This window comes from Saccoglossus kowalevskii, chromosome 16 (assembly GCF_978046115.1).
Source record: "Saccoglossus kowalevskii chromosome 16, keSacKowa6.1, whole genome shotgun sequence".
Taxonomy (NCBI): domain Eukaryota; kingdom Metazoa; phylum Hemichordata; class Enteropneusta; family Harrimaniidae; genus Saccoglossus; species Saccoglossus kowalevskii.
This window is the reverse complement of record NC_140656.1, coordinates 28,191,696-28,210,880: the sequence shown is the minus strand read 5'-3', so window position 1 is coordinate 28,210,880 and position 19,185 is coordinate 28,191,696. Positions and strand designations below refer to the sequence as shown.

Sequence of the window (19,185 nt, the reverse complement as noted above, 5' to 3'; positions counted from 1 at the left end):
ACTGGGATCAGTGACCTTTGAACGTGCATCACCAGTGATCAGTCAAGTAGAAACAGTCAAAATATTTTATCAGATTTTCTCAATTTTTGCATATTTTCACATCTGTTGTTCATACAAAGGGAAGATTTCATACTGATGAATTAGGTGACCAAGTTTGAAAAATTGTGCACACAATAACAATTATTAACAACGACGACGATGACAATAACAACGATGACAGACATTTTCCACTTAACATACCTTTCCTTCCATGATACGGGCAAGGTAATAATGACAACCCAGCAACTAAAAATACTATGGTCGAAAATATTGAAGTCTTTTTTTCACTAATGGCATACCTTGTAGATATGATCTTAATTACCGCGCACATAAAACAAATAGCATTAAAACCTTTATGAAGTTGTTTTTATTACATTCACTAACATACCAACATTTAAAAAATATAACCCCACTTAGACAATTACAAATATTGCATTTACTATATTCAGGTAAGTATTGAAGACATTGTATTCAACCAGACTCCAACAAATAGTATTCACATCACCACGTTGAACCGGGTTATGTAGATGGTGGCAAACTTGATTTTGCAATTGCAATATTAAATTATTGTGTATATTTAGTAGTTCAGTAAAAGGCATGTTCCAGAGAAGTTGCTATTACAACAGAACCCATACGATACAGTAATATTGTTGTTCTGCATTTGGCACTTAAACTTGACAAACATGGGGTGTGTTCTGGGTTGAGAACAGATCAAGTTTCACCCAATATAGCATGGCTCATAACATTTTGTAGCCAATATTCATTCAAACAGTTTGATTCTAATATAATGATCAGTTTAATTATATTTTACTGTTCTCATAAGCTGCTGCTTTAATGTAGCTTCTATGTGAAAATAGGTTACCTATTTCCGCTGAGTGTTGAATAATACCAACAGCAATTGTGGGAGATATAGTGTATTGAAAAGAATGCTCTCAGAGTAAAAGTTTCAATTCATTTCATACTAAACTAATGGAATTTCTTGAAATCAACTGTAATAATATTTACATATCTTGAAATGAAATTGTAAGGAGTAAAATGAAATAAAGAGTTCTTGCCACACTCTATCCCTATCTTAAATGATATAACACTAGAATTCACAACGAAAATATTGAGTTTAAAAGAGTTCATGCAGTATAGTTAAATTACAAAGTGATCACAAGAATACTACAAAGTATGCAAGAAATCAGTACTGTGATCATATTGACTGATGAGTAGCACAGGTTGATAAAATCTTGTAATGCACAACTGTATTTTTGTGATAACTTATTATTATATATTGTTTCAAGCTTGTACTGGTACTAATAATTTAATAAGGAATAACAGCCCAAAATTGCAGCGAAAAACATTTTACTCTGTGCAAATATTTGTGCTTAGAGACAGAATTCTACTTTCATCATAGACCATGTGTGTCCAATGAAAACAAAACAATGAGTTCACCATGTAAAATGCAAGTGTCAATCAAATGCAAATATACTGATCTTTCTATTAATTGGTACATTCTATTGTTTTCAGTTCTGGATGTATAATAATATGAGGTTATTACGAGGATACCTTAAAGTATGCACGAAGACAGTACATCAGGAGTATCGACCAACACGCAGTGGAGGTCGATGCGACGTTGTACTGTCTGAGTGCATACTTTGAGGTATCTTCATAATAACCTTATTATTATACATATTTCCTTCCAAGAATACAAAATCCAAAATGTTTAGAACAGAATCAGCGAACTTGGAGTCTGGTTAAACCCTGGTTAAAGCCATGTTTGGTTTTATTATTATTATTAGAGGACGCTTACGCGCGTAATCATTCCAATATTTGGAATTCGCATTTCCTAATATAGTATGATGAAAATACCCTGTAAAATACTGAAAGATTACAGCACGCTGTAACTTATGGCGTTACAGTGACAGATGTATAATAATACCTATTAAAGATTTATAATAAGGTTATTACGAGGATACCTCAAAGTATGCAGTCAGACAGTACACCGCCCATTGACCTCCGCTGCACGCCGGTCAATACCCAAGGCTGTACTATCTTCGTGTATACTCATAATAACCTCATATTATAAGACTAGGTTATTTATTCTTGTGATACAGTATTCAAACATGTGCAGTCAACTGTGGACATGGTGAAATATCATATATTCATGTGATAATTAAATGTATCATACATATAATCATATAATGAAAATGAATCTGACATTACATAAAATAATGTACTCACATCAAAAGTGTTTGGCTTACAAAAAGCAGTAAATAGCAATATTAAAATTCATTTCACATATCTGAGAAATACAGCATGTCCAAATATGATACAATACCATAAAATTTATTCCAATGAAAATATTCTCCATATAAGGCAATACAATTACTCCTCCTACTCATTACATTATTGTGTTCTGTGTGCTTAACTTTAAGGTAATTAATGAAAAATTTGTCACTGAGGCAGAGTGGAACATTTCATTCAACAGTAATATTACATAATTGGGTTGAATCTGTAAAATATAAGTATACTTCTTAAAATGTCACACAAAATAAATCAGAATATATTTCATTAAAATCACAATGCATGTTTGTTGAAGTACTATAATATCTGTATTAGAAGCCTCTGCTATAGGAGCATCTACACACATGAAAAATTGTGAATTTTATAGTTCTGAATTATTTGGGATGTGACTCCTAATACAGATTTTACGGTAATAAGAGAAAAAAATGTACAAAAAGTACAAGAAACATTATGATTAGTGAAACAGACCCAATGTTTACACAGTGATTTACAAAATAATAAACCTGTCCCCTCAGAAAACTACAGGTATGACATGAAAACTGAAATTAAAACTTTATTAATAATACAGTTATCAATATTGTCAAGGTACCATAGAACAGTAAGCTAAGGGGTTTGTTTTACAAAAAGATCAACCTAAGTATTCCACTTAAATACAAAAAGTAATTTTCAGCATTATCATATTGACAACTGCTCAATGCAAGGAATGGTAAATTTGAAATCATACATGTAGTCCAAAATTCAGCTTAAATACAGAAAAAAATACCCCCAAATAGCAAAATTTGCATTCAAATTATGGACAAAATGAAGAGGTAAAAAGTTGATTGTTTGAAAAAAAAAAATCACATACAATTCAAAGATAAAACACAAGTCAAAGAACAATTTAGACAGCAATATTTTTGTTTTTATTAAGCATTAATAAAAACACTCATTTTCGACATTAAATTCAGGTAAATTGTTTTTAGATTAAACAATTGAATGTTCAGATAATACCGTAGTATACAAATGACACAAGAATATAATGACTAAAAATCTGAGCATCATAACATAAGAAAAATATGGACATGCACTCACAGAAAATAAATATCAAAAATGATTCAAGTTAAAATAATATCTTGATTAAAACAATGCTGGTACATAAATTATACTAAAGTAAAGCAGATAGGATTTAAGACAGGTTGTTCTATGAACTGACAGTGCTTCAAAAGCTTAGTTTATATAGTGCTACATTCACTCATTATTTGTGAACACATTAAAAGGTATCAAAGTTTATAGCAGCTACTACACATGACAAATGAACATCTCCCTTGTATTCAAGTTTGGTTATACACACATGTACGGTAGGTGAAGAAATGGTTTAAATATTACAGCATCAAGCACTACACCAAATTTGATTCATTAGAAGCGTATATCTATGGAGCATGCAAGTCAATTGTATTTTAGTGGGATTTATGTGTACTCCCAACTCATTTATGTTTTTAGTACATGTGCTTCTAATAGGGAAAATATGGTAGTGGGAGTGACATTGGATTGAAGGAAAAGTTGGCTAGAATATATGAACCAATACATTGTACAATGTACTAGTTGTAGTAAATACATCAACATTGATATAACAACCCTACCGTGAACCTAGCCACAGACGAGCAGAAAACAAACTTACACAATTTACACATAGGATATCATTAGCCCACTAGGACACCAAGGAAGTACTGTAATATATTTCTACAAGTGGTGTTTCTATATCCTTGTTTGATTCTGAGGGAGAAACACTTGTTAACCTTGCCATTACTAAGCTTAAATACATGCAGACAGTAATTTATTTAATGTCGCATGTGGATAAGTAATGACCAGAAATAAACAAATCAATTCGTTATTAATATAAATCTCTCATTTTTAATTTAAAATTGTTACCCAACAGAGAAACAAAATTCCCAGGATGTTCTCACCTGTAGCAAAATTTTAACCTACTGATGAAAAATATGTGTGAACAAACCAGGTCTCAACTAGGGTTTAGTTTATCTCAGAATCAGGCAGCTAGACTTGTATGGCTATACTGTAAAATGACTAATTTTCACTGGTTTTAAATTTCACTGATTTACCATTTCACGCATATTCAGTGGGTTTTCAATTCACGGTTTTACCATTTAGATAATGTATTCTATGCTAAATTTTACATATTCACTGGGTTTTAATTTAGCGCATTTTCCAGTTAGCGAAATAAGCAAAATTAAAACTCAGTGACTAATTAATCCTTTTACACTAGTCACAAGTTAGTCAGTTCATTTATGAGTACAGTTACAAATTTTATTGATAAAACAAATACTTGTTTAGTACTTTAATACTATTATGGGTCAGTAAAAATCCATTAAATTCAGGGTGATACAGGGTATATGCATACTTCAGTTATTTTCATCAACCCACATAAAATTGAGTCAAAATTATTTTCTTTGTAAATATTAAATTAATCCTTCTTGTATTTTATCTATTGCCTTACATAACAAGCAAGACTAAAATTTACATAAATAAAGATTACTAGTATACTAATGAGGCAGGATACTGAATAGGTTCATATTTCAAAAATACAAGTATGCTGTGAATTAATCAGTATCAATCTCATTACGTACACTTATTTAAAAAAACATACAAAAAGTAAATATCAAACTCCTCTCAACTGCCTACCAGCCCAACCCAATTTAAAAAGTTTAGAATGTCTTTGTCTTATTAGAAACCATTCTGTAATTCAGGTAGGTCAACTTATTACATTGTGCGTTCAGACATCTAATGTACAAAGTGCTGTGGAAGGCTTCTCGATATTACCTGGATGGAATTTCTTGACTTTCTTTTTCTTATCCTGGAAAACAAATTGATTCAAAAGACAGTACAATTAGTCAAATCATGATGGGTTTTTGATGTTATAAGGTTCACATATCCATAGTGAATAGTCTGATTTAGGGTATCCAAAATAAAGAATGCAGAACTTGAAAGTGAGGTGAAATTTTCTACCTGCTCCTCTGAATACATTTTTCTCATCTCTTCTTGCAATTTTGCCAATATATGAAGATTAGGTCTGTTTTTCTTGCCATGCTGCTGCAGTTCCATTACACTCTGCTCAGCTTGTTGTTTCTCTTTATCCAACAGACATACCCCTTTCCCATACATTCTAATTAAAGAACCCCAGCAATGTATCTGAGGGTGCAGTTTCTGAAGGAAGGATTGAATTCAATGTTAACATTTATGTGTTCAAATTTAACAGGTATGCTTTAATGTTAAATGTTAACAGCTATATGTTCTATGTTAATTGTGAGGTGTCCAATATTAATAATAATAACTGAGTGTTCAATGTCAACAGTGAGGTGTTCAATTTTATTAACTAGGTGTTCCAGTATAACTTACCTAATGTTAACATTTATGTGTTCAATGTCAACAGTGAGGTGTTCAATTTTATTAACTAGGTGTTCCAAGTATAACTTCCCTAATGTTAATATTTATGTGTTCAATGTCAACAGTGAGGTGTTCAATTTTATTAACTAGGTGTTCCAGTATAACTTCCCTAATGTTAACATTTATGTGTTCAATGTCAACAGTGAGGTGTTCAATTTTATTAACTAGGTGTTCCAGTATAACTTCCCTAACGTTAACATTTTTGTGTTCAATGTCAACAGTGCAGTGTTTAATTTTATTAACTAGGTGTTCCAGTATAACTTCCCTAATGTTAACATTTATGTGTTCAATGTCAACAGTGAGGTGTTCAATTTTATTAACTAGGTGTTCCAGTATAACTTCCCTAATATTAACATTTATGTGTTCAATGTCAACAGTTTTGATATAGGTTTCTGATAATGAGACACCCCAGTTAACAATTACCTGTAGTATAGTCTGGGATGCCAATTGTTTGCCAATTATCTTGTTCTTGCAGAAACCCTGAAAAATAAAATTAAATGTAGAATTAATGTAGAAAATATTGTTAATTAATTGAAGAATTTAAAAGTTTAATTTATTATTTCATGAAGATGTTCTATTCGGACAAACAAAAAAAATCAATGAAAACTGGAAAAGTGACAGACATATTTAACCTTTTCTCAGAATTCACAACAAATAAAGCATCAATGAATTAATGCACTTTGAAATGAAAACATCACTAGCATATATGTCAAGAGCACCAATCTACTTTTGATTGCTAGAAGTACATTGTCATAGCATTGGACCCACTACGTACATACATACATACAGTAATACAATAATAGCATTTATTTTAGACTTACCATAGCTACATGTTTGCCACATGTCATGGTATATTCACTTTTCTGATTTTTACTGACTTTCACATCAAACTTAACACTTGTATCTCCCATACCATGGTTTCTGTTGATTAAAGCAAAGGCAACAAGTGCAAATCTGAGTGTATGTTGTGGTCTGGGCTTGAAATTAACATTTTTTTCTTTCACCTGTTTAAGTGGTCCAGTTGCATTACACAGTGACAAATCAAAGGTGTTTGTATATGATGAAATACCTTCAAAAAATGATGAGAAAGTGTTTTGATGAACAATTCAGTGACAGATCAACAAGAATGACATGGAATTGAACATACCTTTTAAGGCACTCTTGTAATATCTGCCATGGTGACAGCTGTCCCGCTTTGTGACATAAATCATAAACTCTAGAATCTTCTATTGCAATGTGATCAAAGTACTGAAAGATGAAGATAAATCATGTTACCATGGTAACCAGTAGCATGTTCTAATTCATATGTTACTGAGAAAGTGGTGTAATTTTATAATAATCACTTATTTGACTTTGATGTTGACTATCTTGGACTACAAAGATGACACACACAATAATTCTGTACAGTTTTATCAGTGTACATTGAAAACAAATTCGGTTAACAAATTATATGAAAACTACTAGATGTTTCCAAGGCAATACAAGCTGGTACACTAAAACTTCTCTGTGATTTGAAAGTGACAGGAAAAATTGGGATCTTATCTCTCAATTTGAAGAATGATATCAAAACTACCGTACTTCCCCATTATAAGCCCCTCCCCGAGTATAAGCCCACCCTCTGTTTTTAAAGATTTAACGAGTTGAGGGCATCCCTGAGTATAGGCCCACAGTGTTTTTACCGGGTGTCAACGACATTTATTAAAATATGCATGTAATAAGTGTATTTCATTGCATAAAAATCATGATTGGTACGGTAGTTTGGTTGCAGCTTTTACGAGAAAACTCAATTAATTTCAGAGTGCATGGCAGAGTACAGAAAATAGTTCGCACCTTTTCTATTCTGTTATTTACTCAGGATGAACTCTGATGTTGCAATACTGAAATAATCCATATTTCTTTTGAGTATTAGTTTTCCAAACAGAAAAATGTGATTGTCAAGCCATGAAACCTGGTATGGAACATCGTTTTACTTTTCCGAATAAACATGTTCATTGAGTCTATCATGACTGGGGTCACGGTGTGAACGAGCAAACTATTCTTTGGCATGACTTGTTGGCGGCCGTGAAAGGTTTAAATACTTCCCCCACCCTCAGTTTACCCTTCGCAAATTGTGAATCAACAGCTTTTAGGAGAAAAGAATCGCTGATTTGTTATCGAAATCAGTGTTAACAGATCAAATTTTACCATTTTTCCACAACAAAGATAATGATAAAGATCTTGCATTTGACCGTTTTCCCACAGATCCTACCCCTTTTTGTACTGTAAATTCAAAGGGTATGTAAACCATTTTGTAATAAAATGTGTGTATTTTTATGAACATGTTTATTTCTTCATTGTAAAAAGTGTCGTTAAAATCAATGACAACTCGTTTTGCATTTTTTCTCTCAAAAAGACGTAAAATTCCTCCGAGACCAGTGCTGTAAACAAAGAATGTAGTTTGGATAATTTTTCGAGGTTGGGAAGATGGTCGCAATTTTTTGAGGTGGTCCTCGAGTATGAGCCCACCCCCTAATTTTTTTACATGTTCAGGCCCCTGGACTTATATTCGGGGAAGTACGGTATATCATGCGCATGGCGAGTGGAGTACTATTGATATGCCAGTTAAATTTAAAAGGCCTCACACCCTCAAAATAGTAACAAAGTAAAACAACTCGTGAGTTGTTCAGAAGTGACCTAGAGTCTTATTCATATAACCTACCTCTAAGTTGTTAGGCTCCGATTTCTGCTCCTCTTTTTGAGCAATCAATTCAGGAACTAAAATTTCTAATGTACTCTTGGCTACAATGCAACAAACAACGTTATTTTGATATTAGCAATAAAGTAATTGGAGAATCAAAACATTTCTACTCAAGACAAACAAAACTGTTAACAGCTAAAATTGATAACTATTCCATGTGTAAAATACAGTTCTATACGAGACTATCATATTCTCAATCATATATGTGGTCTAGCTGCAGTCAATTACATATTTCTGAGTGCGTGATCACTCCATAACTGGCGAGTAACCTTTATTAATATACATTCACTACTGTAACCTATGAAATTTCAATACAATAATAATTTATGTGATCTGCATCTAATAATTATGCAAAACGTTATTGCATTCCTTATAACTAGGCTATAACTAAGTAGTTGGACATCAAGGGGAAAAAAATCTCCTTCATAAACTTTTCAATAACATTGTTTTCAGAATGATAACCCACTTCCCTCAGCTTATAGCCCTATGTATACATAAGGTATTTGATAAAGCTGATCTGAACTGCTTGATATCAATCTTAGAATTATTCAAATGATAAACCCTCAGCTTATAAGCTCCAATGCTAATGCTGATCTGAACTGCTTGATATCAATCTCAAAATTATTCAAATGATAAACCCTCAGCTTATAGCTCCAATGCTAATGCGGATCTGAACTGCTTGATATCAATCTCAAAATTATTCAAATGATAAACCCTCAGCTCATAAGCTCCAATGCTAATGCTGATCTGAACTGCTTGATATCAATCTCAAAAATATTCAAATGTTAATTACATTACCTGCTTCTTCTTTGGCAAGTTTTTTATTGCTAGCAAATCCTGAACCATACTTTACATTGTTAATTTCAATCACTGCCTGGAATGGAGCACTAGCGTTCTCTGAAATATTAACAGTGTAAACCAAAAATGTAGGTTTTAACCACTTACAGAATGTTATTTGCTCATTTGATTCTATGATAGTAAAATAATTGGGTTTATATAAAAAATCAGTTGAAATTAAAAAAAGTGTTTATTTGAATGCACCATAAGAATTCCTCATGAAATAGTTTTAATAACAAAGTTTCCACAATAAAACATTAATCTAACTTAAAGAGGAGCAGAGGTCTGGCTTTTGTCACTCAGTACATGAAATTTGCAATCTATGAATGAATTGTGGTGATAAAAACAACTTGTATGTGCTGCGAAATGCCCTAAATATTGAGTATATAAAAACGAGCTGTGAAGTAGACAACAAACGTCCACTTTGCAAGGTGTTATTTTGCCTCTAGAGGGCAGTCCTGCCCATACTACTTACCATTTTCATTAAATATATACTTAGGATGTGCTTTTAAAACTCTTTGGGAATATTCATGTAGGAGACACACATTAGTTTTATTATGAAGATTTAGAGTAATTTCTGAAATAAAACAGAAATAAAACATCAGCTTTGAGGTGGAAGATGAAGTTTATTTTTTTGGTGCTTAGTATGGGTTACCAACATGTCATGCACTCCAATGGCAAATCACATCTGTGATGTTAAAATGATGTTTATGGGTGAAAGCTATCAAAGTGAAAGCAGTGTTTGTAGTAGCCCATCATTTAGATTATATTTAATCTCTCAAAATAATTATTTATGAATAGATACTACAGATGCTTTGAATGGCTTTTCTTTCACATATTTCTGTAACAGAATTCCCTCATTGTATTGAAGATGCATAATGTTCGAATTAAGTAAGAAGTAAGAAGCTAATCACGTTTCTGTAAATCATAATTGTTTTATATTGAAATCAAATTGAGTTTTTCAAATAAGTTTAATACCTTTTTTTCCTTTGTGCGTTGGACCATTTTCAGGTAATTTCAAGGACACCACATTTGAAATTCCAGGCTACCATAGAGAAATAAATAATAATATTACTCGTACAAATGGTATAATGCAACTTTTGAACCATTTTTCTTACAGCTCATAACATACATTTTTAAAACTTTTTAATTTTAAAGCTTTAATTCACTACTGAGACACATGGCCAAGAGAAGTATTGATGCACATATCTGCCCCAACCAGAAAAGTAATGATGTTTTTTTTTCTAAACATCCACCTAGTGGTAAAAAAGGAATAATTCAAATGTATTCTTTTCTACTTGTAACTTACGAACTGTGGACGTTCAGTAGCTCGTTTTCTTCTCTGTTCTCTGTTGTGTTTTCTTCTGGCAGACCACGAGCTGCAATAAACACAGGACACATGGTTACATACAAATACATGGTGAATATACTGCAACTAGACATTGAGCTAAATTTAAGAGAAAGTTACAACAAAAAATACATCTATTTTAAAATTTAATTAGGTCACAATAATAAAACCTTTGGTAAATATGAACATTTTGCGGTCCTTGGAGTATGAAGGTTGTCATGTAGTACACAATGCGCAATATACTTGTTTAGCTGCTTTACATAGTAGATGCAATCATCGTGATAGCAGCAATAATCCATGGTATATTACTGTTCTGTAAACTCAATCTCAAAAAACTTTTGTATTTAAATAACAACTTACTTGAACTTCTTTATTGATATATTTTCAAATTCAAATAGCTTCCCAACATACTCTCCAAATTCTTCCATTGCTGCAGGAAAATATGGTGTGTTTTTAGAATAAAATTGTCTACAACTCCAAGTTTTATCAGATAACATTGACAAGTACTCAACACAAGTTTTCATGCATTTTATTGTGAAATTGGCATTTTGATGTTGAAAATAACTAAAGTTTCTAATAAATTTGTTCTCAATTTGTCTTTCAATAGACTCCATGTCTGGTTGGTAGTTGTTAAGTAAACATCAATTCACCACAACAGATTTTAGTGGATATTTTTATATCCACATCATGGAATGCATAATCTTATTTTCAACACTTTATGTTAAAATACAAAAATCTTAATAAAATACTAATATATATATAAACATATTTTTCCATGATTCCCCAAATTTAATATCACATATATATTGGTAATAGTACTGTAAAATACTTTATTTTCGCTTGGAATAAATTTTCGCTATTTTCACTGAAGGGATGATTCAGTGAAAATAAAATCGAGCAAATATACCTTTTTTCCTATATTTCACATTCAACTTTTCAAAAATCAGTGAAAAATAAATTCCATACAAAACATTCGAAAAGTGTTTTCAGCGAAAATTCCAATATTTTACAGTAATAGACAAGTACAATAATCTTTTAAATAAAGCATATCTTCAATAAAATTAGAGGGTAACAGTGTATCTTACTGTGCTGAATGAAAGTGAATTAACTTACTGACAGATTCATCTTTACACACTTCTATTTTAGATTTCATCTCATCTTTCGTTTCGTCTGCACCCTGTGGTATACTGCCCTCTAGAGGTAGTTGTGTGATTTCAGTGCAGCTACTAGAGTTTGTTACGTCTTCTGAAATCAGAGACATTCACAGAAATATAAATACATGGGTACAGTAATGTTTTATTGAAAGAAGATAGAACTAAACTAGCAGTTTATTTTTAAATGTGCAAAATTCCACCAAATCATAAACTTTAGCAGTTATTTTTACTGTTTTGTTGTTCTCATTGATTTGGCAAAAATATTACATACCATGATGCAAGAAAAATCCGAAACAACCGTGTTGTCTCAGGGTTGCTGCTAATATTCAGTTATAGTTTTTAATATATACAAATTATATCTAGTTGTTACTATAAAATTATCAATAAAAATTGACATTTAAATCATGAAAAATAGCCCCCCCCCCTCAACAAATATTGTTTTACTGCTGCTCTAATAGCTTTGTGCATGTCATCAAAGGTTGATAATGAATGTCATCACCTCTGTGGCACTACTCAGATATTATTTGATTTACTTCAAAACTAATAGTAAAAGTGACGATAGATGCATTGATACTGAATTACTTTTTAAATTAATTTTATCATTGCCTTCAAACAGTCAGTGAGTACGCTATTACCAGGAATTCTGGCCTAGTGTGTTATCATGTTTCAACTTTTGCACCCAACACAAACCAACCTTCACACTTTTGTTTCATTCAGCTAGCAAGTGTCAATGCTGTCTTTTTGTTTAGTTTAATGTGTTTATACTACTTTTGATTACCAGTATGTGATTATTGTTCAAATTTAAATTGTTTTCCTAGTTGCCACTGAACCCAATTTAAAAATCAGAAGCGACGTTCCATGTAACATTATAGTCTGACACTAATTCACTAACAAATGAGTTTTGCTTTTAATTGCATTATTCATGGTTTATTGCTCTGACTTGCAAAACATGCAACCATCGTCAGATGTTATTATGGCGGATAATAAAATGCGGATGTGCAAATTTTGAATTGTGGGTAGAAAAGCGCCACCAAGAGCTGACAAGCTGTAAAATCTGTTTTACATTACAGAAAGTTTTGTCATCAGCTAGATTTTTTTTAGTTGCTAAATGGACACCTATTCGCCACTCATTAAACTTTAATAATCACCATGGCATCCAAAATGGTCACAATCTAGAGGGCTGTCCACGCAGGTTTTCTTGTCTTCATGCTAATTGTAAACCGGTCACATTATGTTCAGTGCTGTGCAATTTACTTGACTCTGACCAAAACAGTGGGTTTATATCAGTAAACCACACATTTTTTTGGTGTTCTAATACTAATTTAAGAACATCAGAAATAGTAAATGTGCATAATAAGTTGAAAATAAAATTTAAGATTGAATCAGTCAAGGTGGAATGACTTCAGAGTTGTGATCAGAATTGCGGGCACACTGTCGGAGTATCGGTATAAATCACAGAGTATTGGCTCACTACCCTAAAATGCTTTGGGGAGAACACTGTAGAAACACTGTGGTCATATGTTTACAATATCAACTGTAATAGAATCGAAGCTCATCAGATTTATGACCAAAATGATTGATTTGGCTCCATTAAAATGCGATTGGGTGGACATTTGTTTGCCATTTTCGCCAACCAGCATGTAAATATATGACAACAAATGTTATGCATAGATAAGCACAGCATTAGGATGAAGATCAATTTACCTGCATTGTCTTCTGTTGCCAAAACATCGTTTTTCTCTGTCTCTCGCTTGTAATGCATACATGGAATACTCAAAACTGGAACTTTGTGTTTCTGTGAAAATTACAAAATATGTCAATATTTCAATACTGACTTGACCAAGGCAAGAGATTCAGTTTATTGAAACGTGTAGAATTCTATGGAAGAAGTTAAATAAGTTACACACAAGAATGACAATGAAAAACTAGAACAAGAAAACTATGGTAATACAAAATAAACTACGTACAAATGACACTAGCTAATCAAAAAAAAAAGAAGAAAAACTAACTTAGCCACATATATCTGGAATAACAAATAATCATGTCTAAGATACAATCATAATAAGCAATCATTTCTAAATAACTTTGAAACCCTGAAATGATCTAAAAATACTGTTATATGGAATAGATTTCATAGCATGATACTCGCTCTATAATAATAGTAATTTGTTTTTCCATAGATTCTAGGGTCTTTGATTTTTCATGGAACACAGGTATGTGTATGCATTTCTGATTGTAAGCCAACATGTGGGACATCTAAACAGTCTTACCCTTGCACTTCCAATACCAAGAAAATAAGGTCTTGACCAGGTCACAACTCTAGAAGATCTATGTAAATATAACGGCATACCAGATCCATGCGTTATCACAACCCAACCTTCTGGTAGAGGTTCTAGTGGTGCACGCCCTCTTGCTGTAATAGATTACACAATACATATAACCTGAACTGTCAAATGTTTTAGCCATATGTTATACTGACAATCATGGCAACCTTTTTCTGGTTAAGCTAGAATACATACTGTGCACACAAAGCATAAAAAGCAGGAGAGGAGAGTCACAATCTGAGATATTATCCACGTTTTTTCATAGAAGCATCAAAATACAAGCAAACAAGTCATTGTCAATGACACGTCCCCGTTCCGTTCATATTTGAGTGACATATACATTCAAAGCAGATCATGACCGAAATCTCATCCGAAATGCACCTGCATATGTACAACACATTGTACTAAATCTGAACAAAATCCATCCATGCATGACTGAGATCCGGTTCCGGAATTGTGAAAATACGTGATTTTGATGCATTTTCGGCCTTAAAATGGCCATCATTCAGCTATTGTTAAGCGGATCATGAAAAAAATGCACATATCTATTTGTGACATGATGTACCATGTGTGTGTGAAGTTTGAACTTGATCAATTCAGACATGTCTCGGATACGGATCCAGAACTGAATTCTTTAAAACAAAATGGCCGCCAGTCGTCCATTTCGAACTTGATCCGAAAAAAAAAATGACGTGCATCAAGGTCCTGTTATGTTTAATGTATGTACCAAATTTGAACAAAATCCGTCCACGCATAACTGAGATCCGGGTCCGGAATGATGAAAATGTGCGATTTCAATGCATTTTCAGCCTTAAAATGGCCGCTATTCGGCTATCGTTAATCGGATCATGAAAAAAAATGCATGTGCATATGTCCCATATAATGTGTGATGTATGAGTGAAGTTTGAACTTAATCAGTCCATGCATGTTCGAAATACAGGTGATCACGGACGCATGGATGCACGGACGCACACAGGGCAAAACATAAGTCCCCGTTTTCGGACTACGTCCGAATGGGGGCTAGCAAGCAGCCTGTCGGCTGAGTTAGCAATGCACATTGCAATTAAAGAACTAAAGATATCATTAGAAAATGAACAATATGCTGATTTCAACAAGAGTTCGTAAAATATCACTCTTCACCCAAAATTGACAAAAATATTCATCAAAATTAGATAATTGAAGATATCATCACAAAGTGAACAAATCTGAGAGAGCTATACCTGTAGTACCTACGAGGGGTATATGTATAATATCAAAGCAATCAGACTTGCAGTTTTTAACAAGAAGTCAAAAATATCACTTTTTACCAAAAATATTCACCAAAATTACAAGAGACTGCAACATAATAAAACAGTCACATTACCTTTCAGTACTGTCTTGTGTGTTATGCCAATCAGTCCTTCAGGTGTATCAGAATCTCTTGAATCATCATAGTTCTCAGTGAAATTAGCTTTCTTCCGATTTCTTTTCTCTTTATTATAAAAAGACATCCCTTCGTCCAACATTGCATCAATTTCTTCAGTGAAACTATCATTATCTTCTTCATCTGTTGCCATGATTACCTCATCTTCTCCTCTGTCTATTGGCTCATCTTCGATCTCATCAACAATGTCAAATTCTAATTCTCCATCTTCTTGTTCATTTTCAACAGGTTTTGCAGTTCCTGCATCATTCTCGGCTGCTAATTTATTTGCCCCCTGTCCTGCACTTCCATGCTTTCCATGAAAGAATACTTCTCGGTTGCCAAGTTTTTCCATTTCAGTTTTAAAACTAATCTTTATTTGCGATAATTCAGTTTTGCCAAAATCAGAATCAACTTTTTGCTTCTTCCACTGCCTTTCAGGGAAATCAGATTTGCTGCTCATATCTTGTTCAACAGTTTTAATATTTTGCCTCGCAACACTTGTCACAATAACATCCTTATCCAACATGTTTTTAGAATCACTATCTACTTTTCGTTTCTGAGGATGTCCTTTGAAGATACCATCTCCAGGGTGATTCATTTTTTCTGCCGACACTACATCCATGTTTAGGGTGAGCGGGTTTTCCTCAAAATCAGTGATATTAGTGAATAGAGATCTAACTGATACAAAATCATCTACTGAATTCTCTTCAGACCTGTCCTGTTCTTCAGCCCAGAGATGATGATGGTTGATATCTCCGATGTTCTCAGTCAAATCATGTATAGAGGTTTCGAGAGACGAGTGTTCAGAGTTGTCAAGACTGTCTATGGTCTGATACGGATTCAATGAAACAGTCTCCAGATCAAAATTTTCATCTAACTTTGGATGCCAATTCTCAGTACTTTGGCTTTGTTCATTACCATCACTACCAGAGCTATCAGCCATTATTGCATTTTTACTGGACTGAGGCTGGGGTAGCGGTGGAGATAGAGAAATAGTGGACGAGACAACTACTGATTCTTTATCAGCCATATTAGGTTACTTTCACCTGGTTAGTTCTGAATTGACTGGTTCATACATCGTTGGAGTCTTTTACGAACAACACTGACTGCAACATATGGGGACAGAGGTTTGACAGCTATTTATATATATATATGTCTGTGAATTTTAGGTGAGCTATCTGTGATAAGATTTAAAATATATTGTAAAATTATCACTGTGAACTAGTTATTAGATTATTGTGGTAGAGACAAACTAAACAAAATATACATGATGACCTCTTGTGTCTTGCTGATCGTTGAGTACGGCCGATTGTACTATGCTTTTCATTAACAAAGACAGACACTGCATATGAAACACTGTCTTCGATATTGGAAACAACAGTACAGTCGGTCGACTTTTAAGTGTTCAGGCAAGTGTTCAGCTTAACAATCGATCAGGGACCCTGCAGTTAAAAACGAATTATTACATGTTAAAAGAATAAAAATTAAAAAATTAAAAGTTGTGGTGGTGATTGATAGTGGCCAAGAATGTTACATTGAACAAATGCAAATAACATCTTAATTGCTCTATTAGTAGCAAATGTACTTATGTGAAGGTGTTGATGTTAAAAATGAGTTGTATTTTAATACAAGCATACAATAAATATAACATTTGATTTATATGGGCTTTTATTAAAGATGTACTTCTAATGGAGCAAACATTGTACCATCATCCTTCGATTTTCACAGATTGAAGAATGGCAGTGGTAATTCAAAACTAATTTTTCAGTATGGACACAAAAAAGTCATGAAAAATAGGAAAAGGTAAATAACATTGCTTTCCATAATAGAGAGCAACCAGGGAATAAAACATATACAGATCTCTGAAGGGGACACTAATTTAGGACAAGGGAAGGTTAGTCATAACATGGAGCTCCATGGTCATAACTACATTACAAAATTGGAAGGTATCATAAAAGCATGGTTCAGAATGAATTTTCTGAGATTATGATGATGATCACTCAAAGTATGTTTAGAACTAGTCTTGTTTCTCTTGGGAAATTATAACTGCGTCCTTGTCATATAATAATAATAATAATGATTTATGACATTAACAATTTTGAGTACTGTAGAATGCACATAACAAGGACAGTGTTACAACTTCATATGAATTTAAAGTTATATGTACTTATATTAATACTTCTTATAATATCGTCATCATTATTATTCTTTAAGCACTAATGTTATATAAATTTGTCTCATTTGTTTGGCAAATTTTCCACACCAATCATAAAGAAATAGAGTACATTTTGTATGCAAATTCTATTTTTTATTGTAGAATAGAACTGACTGGCCAACAAATTATAATGATCGTGGTGCAGGGGGTTGGGTGGGTGTCAGGCCAATTGACTGTCACATGTCTCATATGATTGGCTTGCTAATTGTATACAGGTCACCCTGGATAATTGAAGAGACAAACTTGTTACATTGACTTGAACCTATTAACTTTTCTCACTGCTGAAAGTGTTATTTAATTGAAAAAAAAATGCATTTACAATTGAAATATTCATTTTTTCCCCACATATACATGTAGTAGAATTGGGGTTGTTTTTTCCCTGTTTTTGTTGACCCAATATAAACCTTTTAATTTATGTATTTGAAAGCACCAATTAATAAATGTTAAACATATTTCTTGTAGTGGTATTTGAATAATCTTGATACAAAACAAAAATTATAATAAAAAAATTGCTGCAGGTTATTTAACATGCGATTCTATTCAAGATGACATGTATACATACTCTGAAGGGCAAATTAAAAACAATTGGAAACGAAAACAGATAATTTCTTTTTTCAGAATTTTGTAATTTAATATTTTCACTGTTTAGAAATCTGTGACCGCTTCATGATTTGTTGTGAACACTGCCAAGTCTGCCATCTTCATCACCCTAGTTTCATACCCTTATCCAGACTATTAGACTTGCACGTCTCATTAATGTGCCCAGCGAATACTAATTTTTAATGGCCCCCTCCACAATTTTTTTTTAGGGGGGGGGGGCGACTTATTTCGACATCGAAGTCTGTTGTGGGAGGAGTTCTTATAATGATTTAAGCGTCTGCGTAAAATAGTTATATAGCATGATTTACAAGCATCCGTACTGTTCATGTGTGTTTCCAGGGAAAAAAATAGAATTTTATGTATATAAGAGCCAACGGAAGTTGGCCGGAGTATACAAGATAAATATCACCTGGCGATATCACCAATGCAGAACGTTATTAGACAAGGAAGTCATCGGCCGCGTAGGCGGCTTGTTGTCATACCATTTGTCTGCCTTTTTTCCTGATCAGGGTTGCTGCACTACTGATTAATTTCACACAGGCTGACATTTTAACAAATAGTTTGCAGTTTTTTCGGTAAAAATTAGAAACAAATGCTGTCTACAATTCATACTCACCTTTTGCTACTATATTTGGTTAGTTAAATCTTGGCGTTGACCGCAAAATTGCAAGTAATTTAAACACTAACACGGGGAAACCCCTCGAAATCGCCGATGTCCACCTACGCAAATCTCGCGAGAAGTTTCAGGTTTTCGCGTTATTTTGACACGACAGCGGACTCCTTGTATTACACGTGAAGG

General features: G+C 33.1%; 1 protein-coding gene and 1 non-coding gene across 2 annotated transcripts; both read right to left on the bottom strand.

The window, feature by feature from the left end:
* Positions 1-383: 383 nt before the first annotated feature.
* LOC102809108 (microprocessor complex subunit DGCR8-like) lies at positions 384-19,116 on the bottom strand. The gene is made up of 16 exons (XM_085491310.1): positions 19,003-19,116; positions 15,530-16,749; positions 14,113-14,255; positions 13,547-13,637; positions 11,802-11,933; positions 11,049-11,118; positions 10,650-10,719; positions 10,319-10,385; positions 9,816-9,917; positions 9,302-9,400; positions 8,465-8,544; positions 6,914-7,014; positions 6,588-6,687; positions 6,190-6,246; positions 5,329-5,526; positions 384-5,176 (listed from the first exon to the last, which is right to left on the bottom strand). Exons 2-16 carry the CDS (start codon positions 16,599-16,601, stop codon positions 5,096-5,098), a joined length of 2,463 nt encoding a protein of 820 aa, XP_085347436.1. The 5' UTR covers positions 16,602-16,749; positions 19,003-19,116; the 3' UTR covers positions 384-5,095.
* Positions 16,879-16,959, bottom strand: Mir4837 (microRNA mir-4837). Its single transcript, NR_038801.1, has one exon. It is a non-coding gene; the product is annotated as a microRNA mir-4837 (primary transcript).
* Positions 19,117-19,185: the final 69 nt, after the last annotated feature.

Excerpts from the sequence above, each read along its gene's own strand:
- LOC102809108 (XM_085491310.1), bottom strand. The coding sequence starts at position 16,601 with ATGGCTGATAAAGAATCAGTAGTTGTCTCGTCCACTATTTCTCTATCT. Across the intron at positions 8,545-9,301 it reads ACTTGCCAAAGAAGAAGCAG|CCAAGAGTACATTAGAAATT; the intron begins GTAATGTAATTA and ends GTTGCATTGTAG. Across the intron at positions 5,527-6,189 it reads CATCCCAGACTATACTACAG|AAACTGCACCCTCAGATACA; the intron begins GTAATTGTTAAC and ends TCCTTCCTTCAG.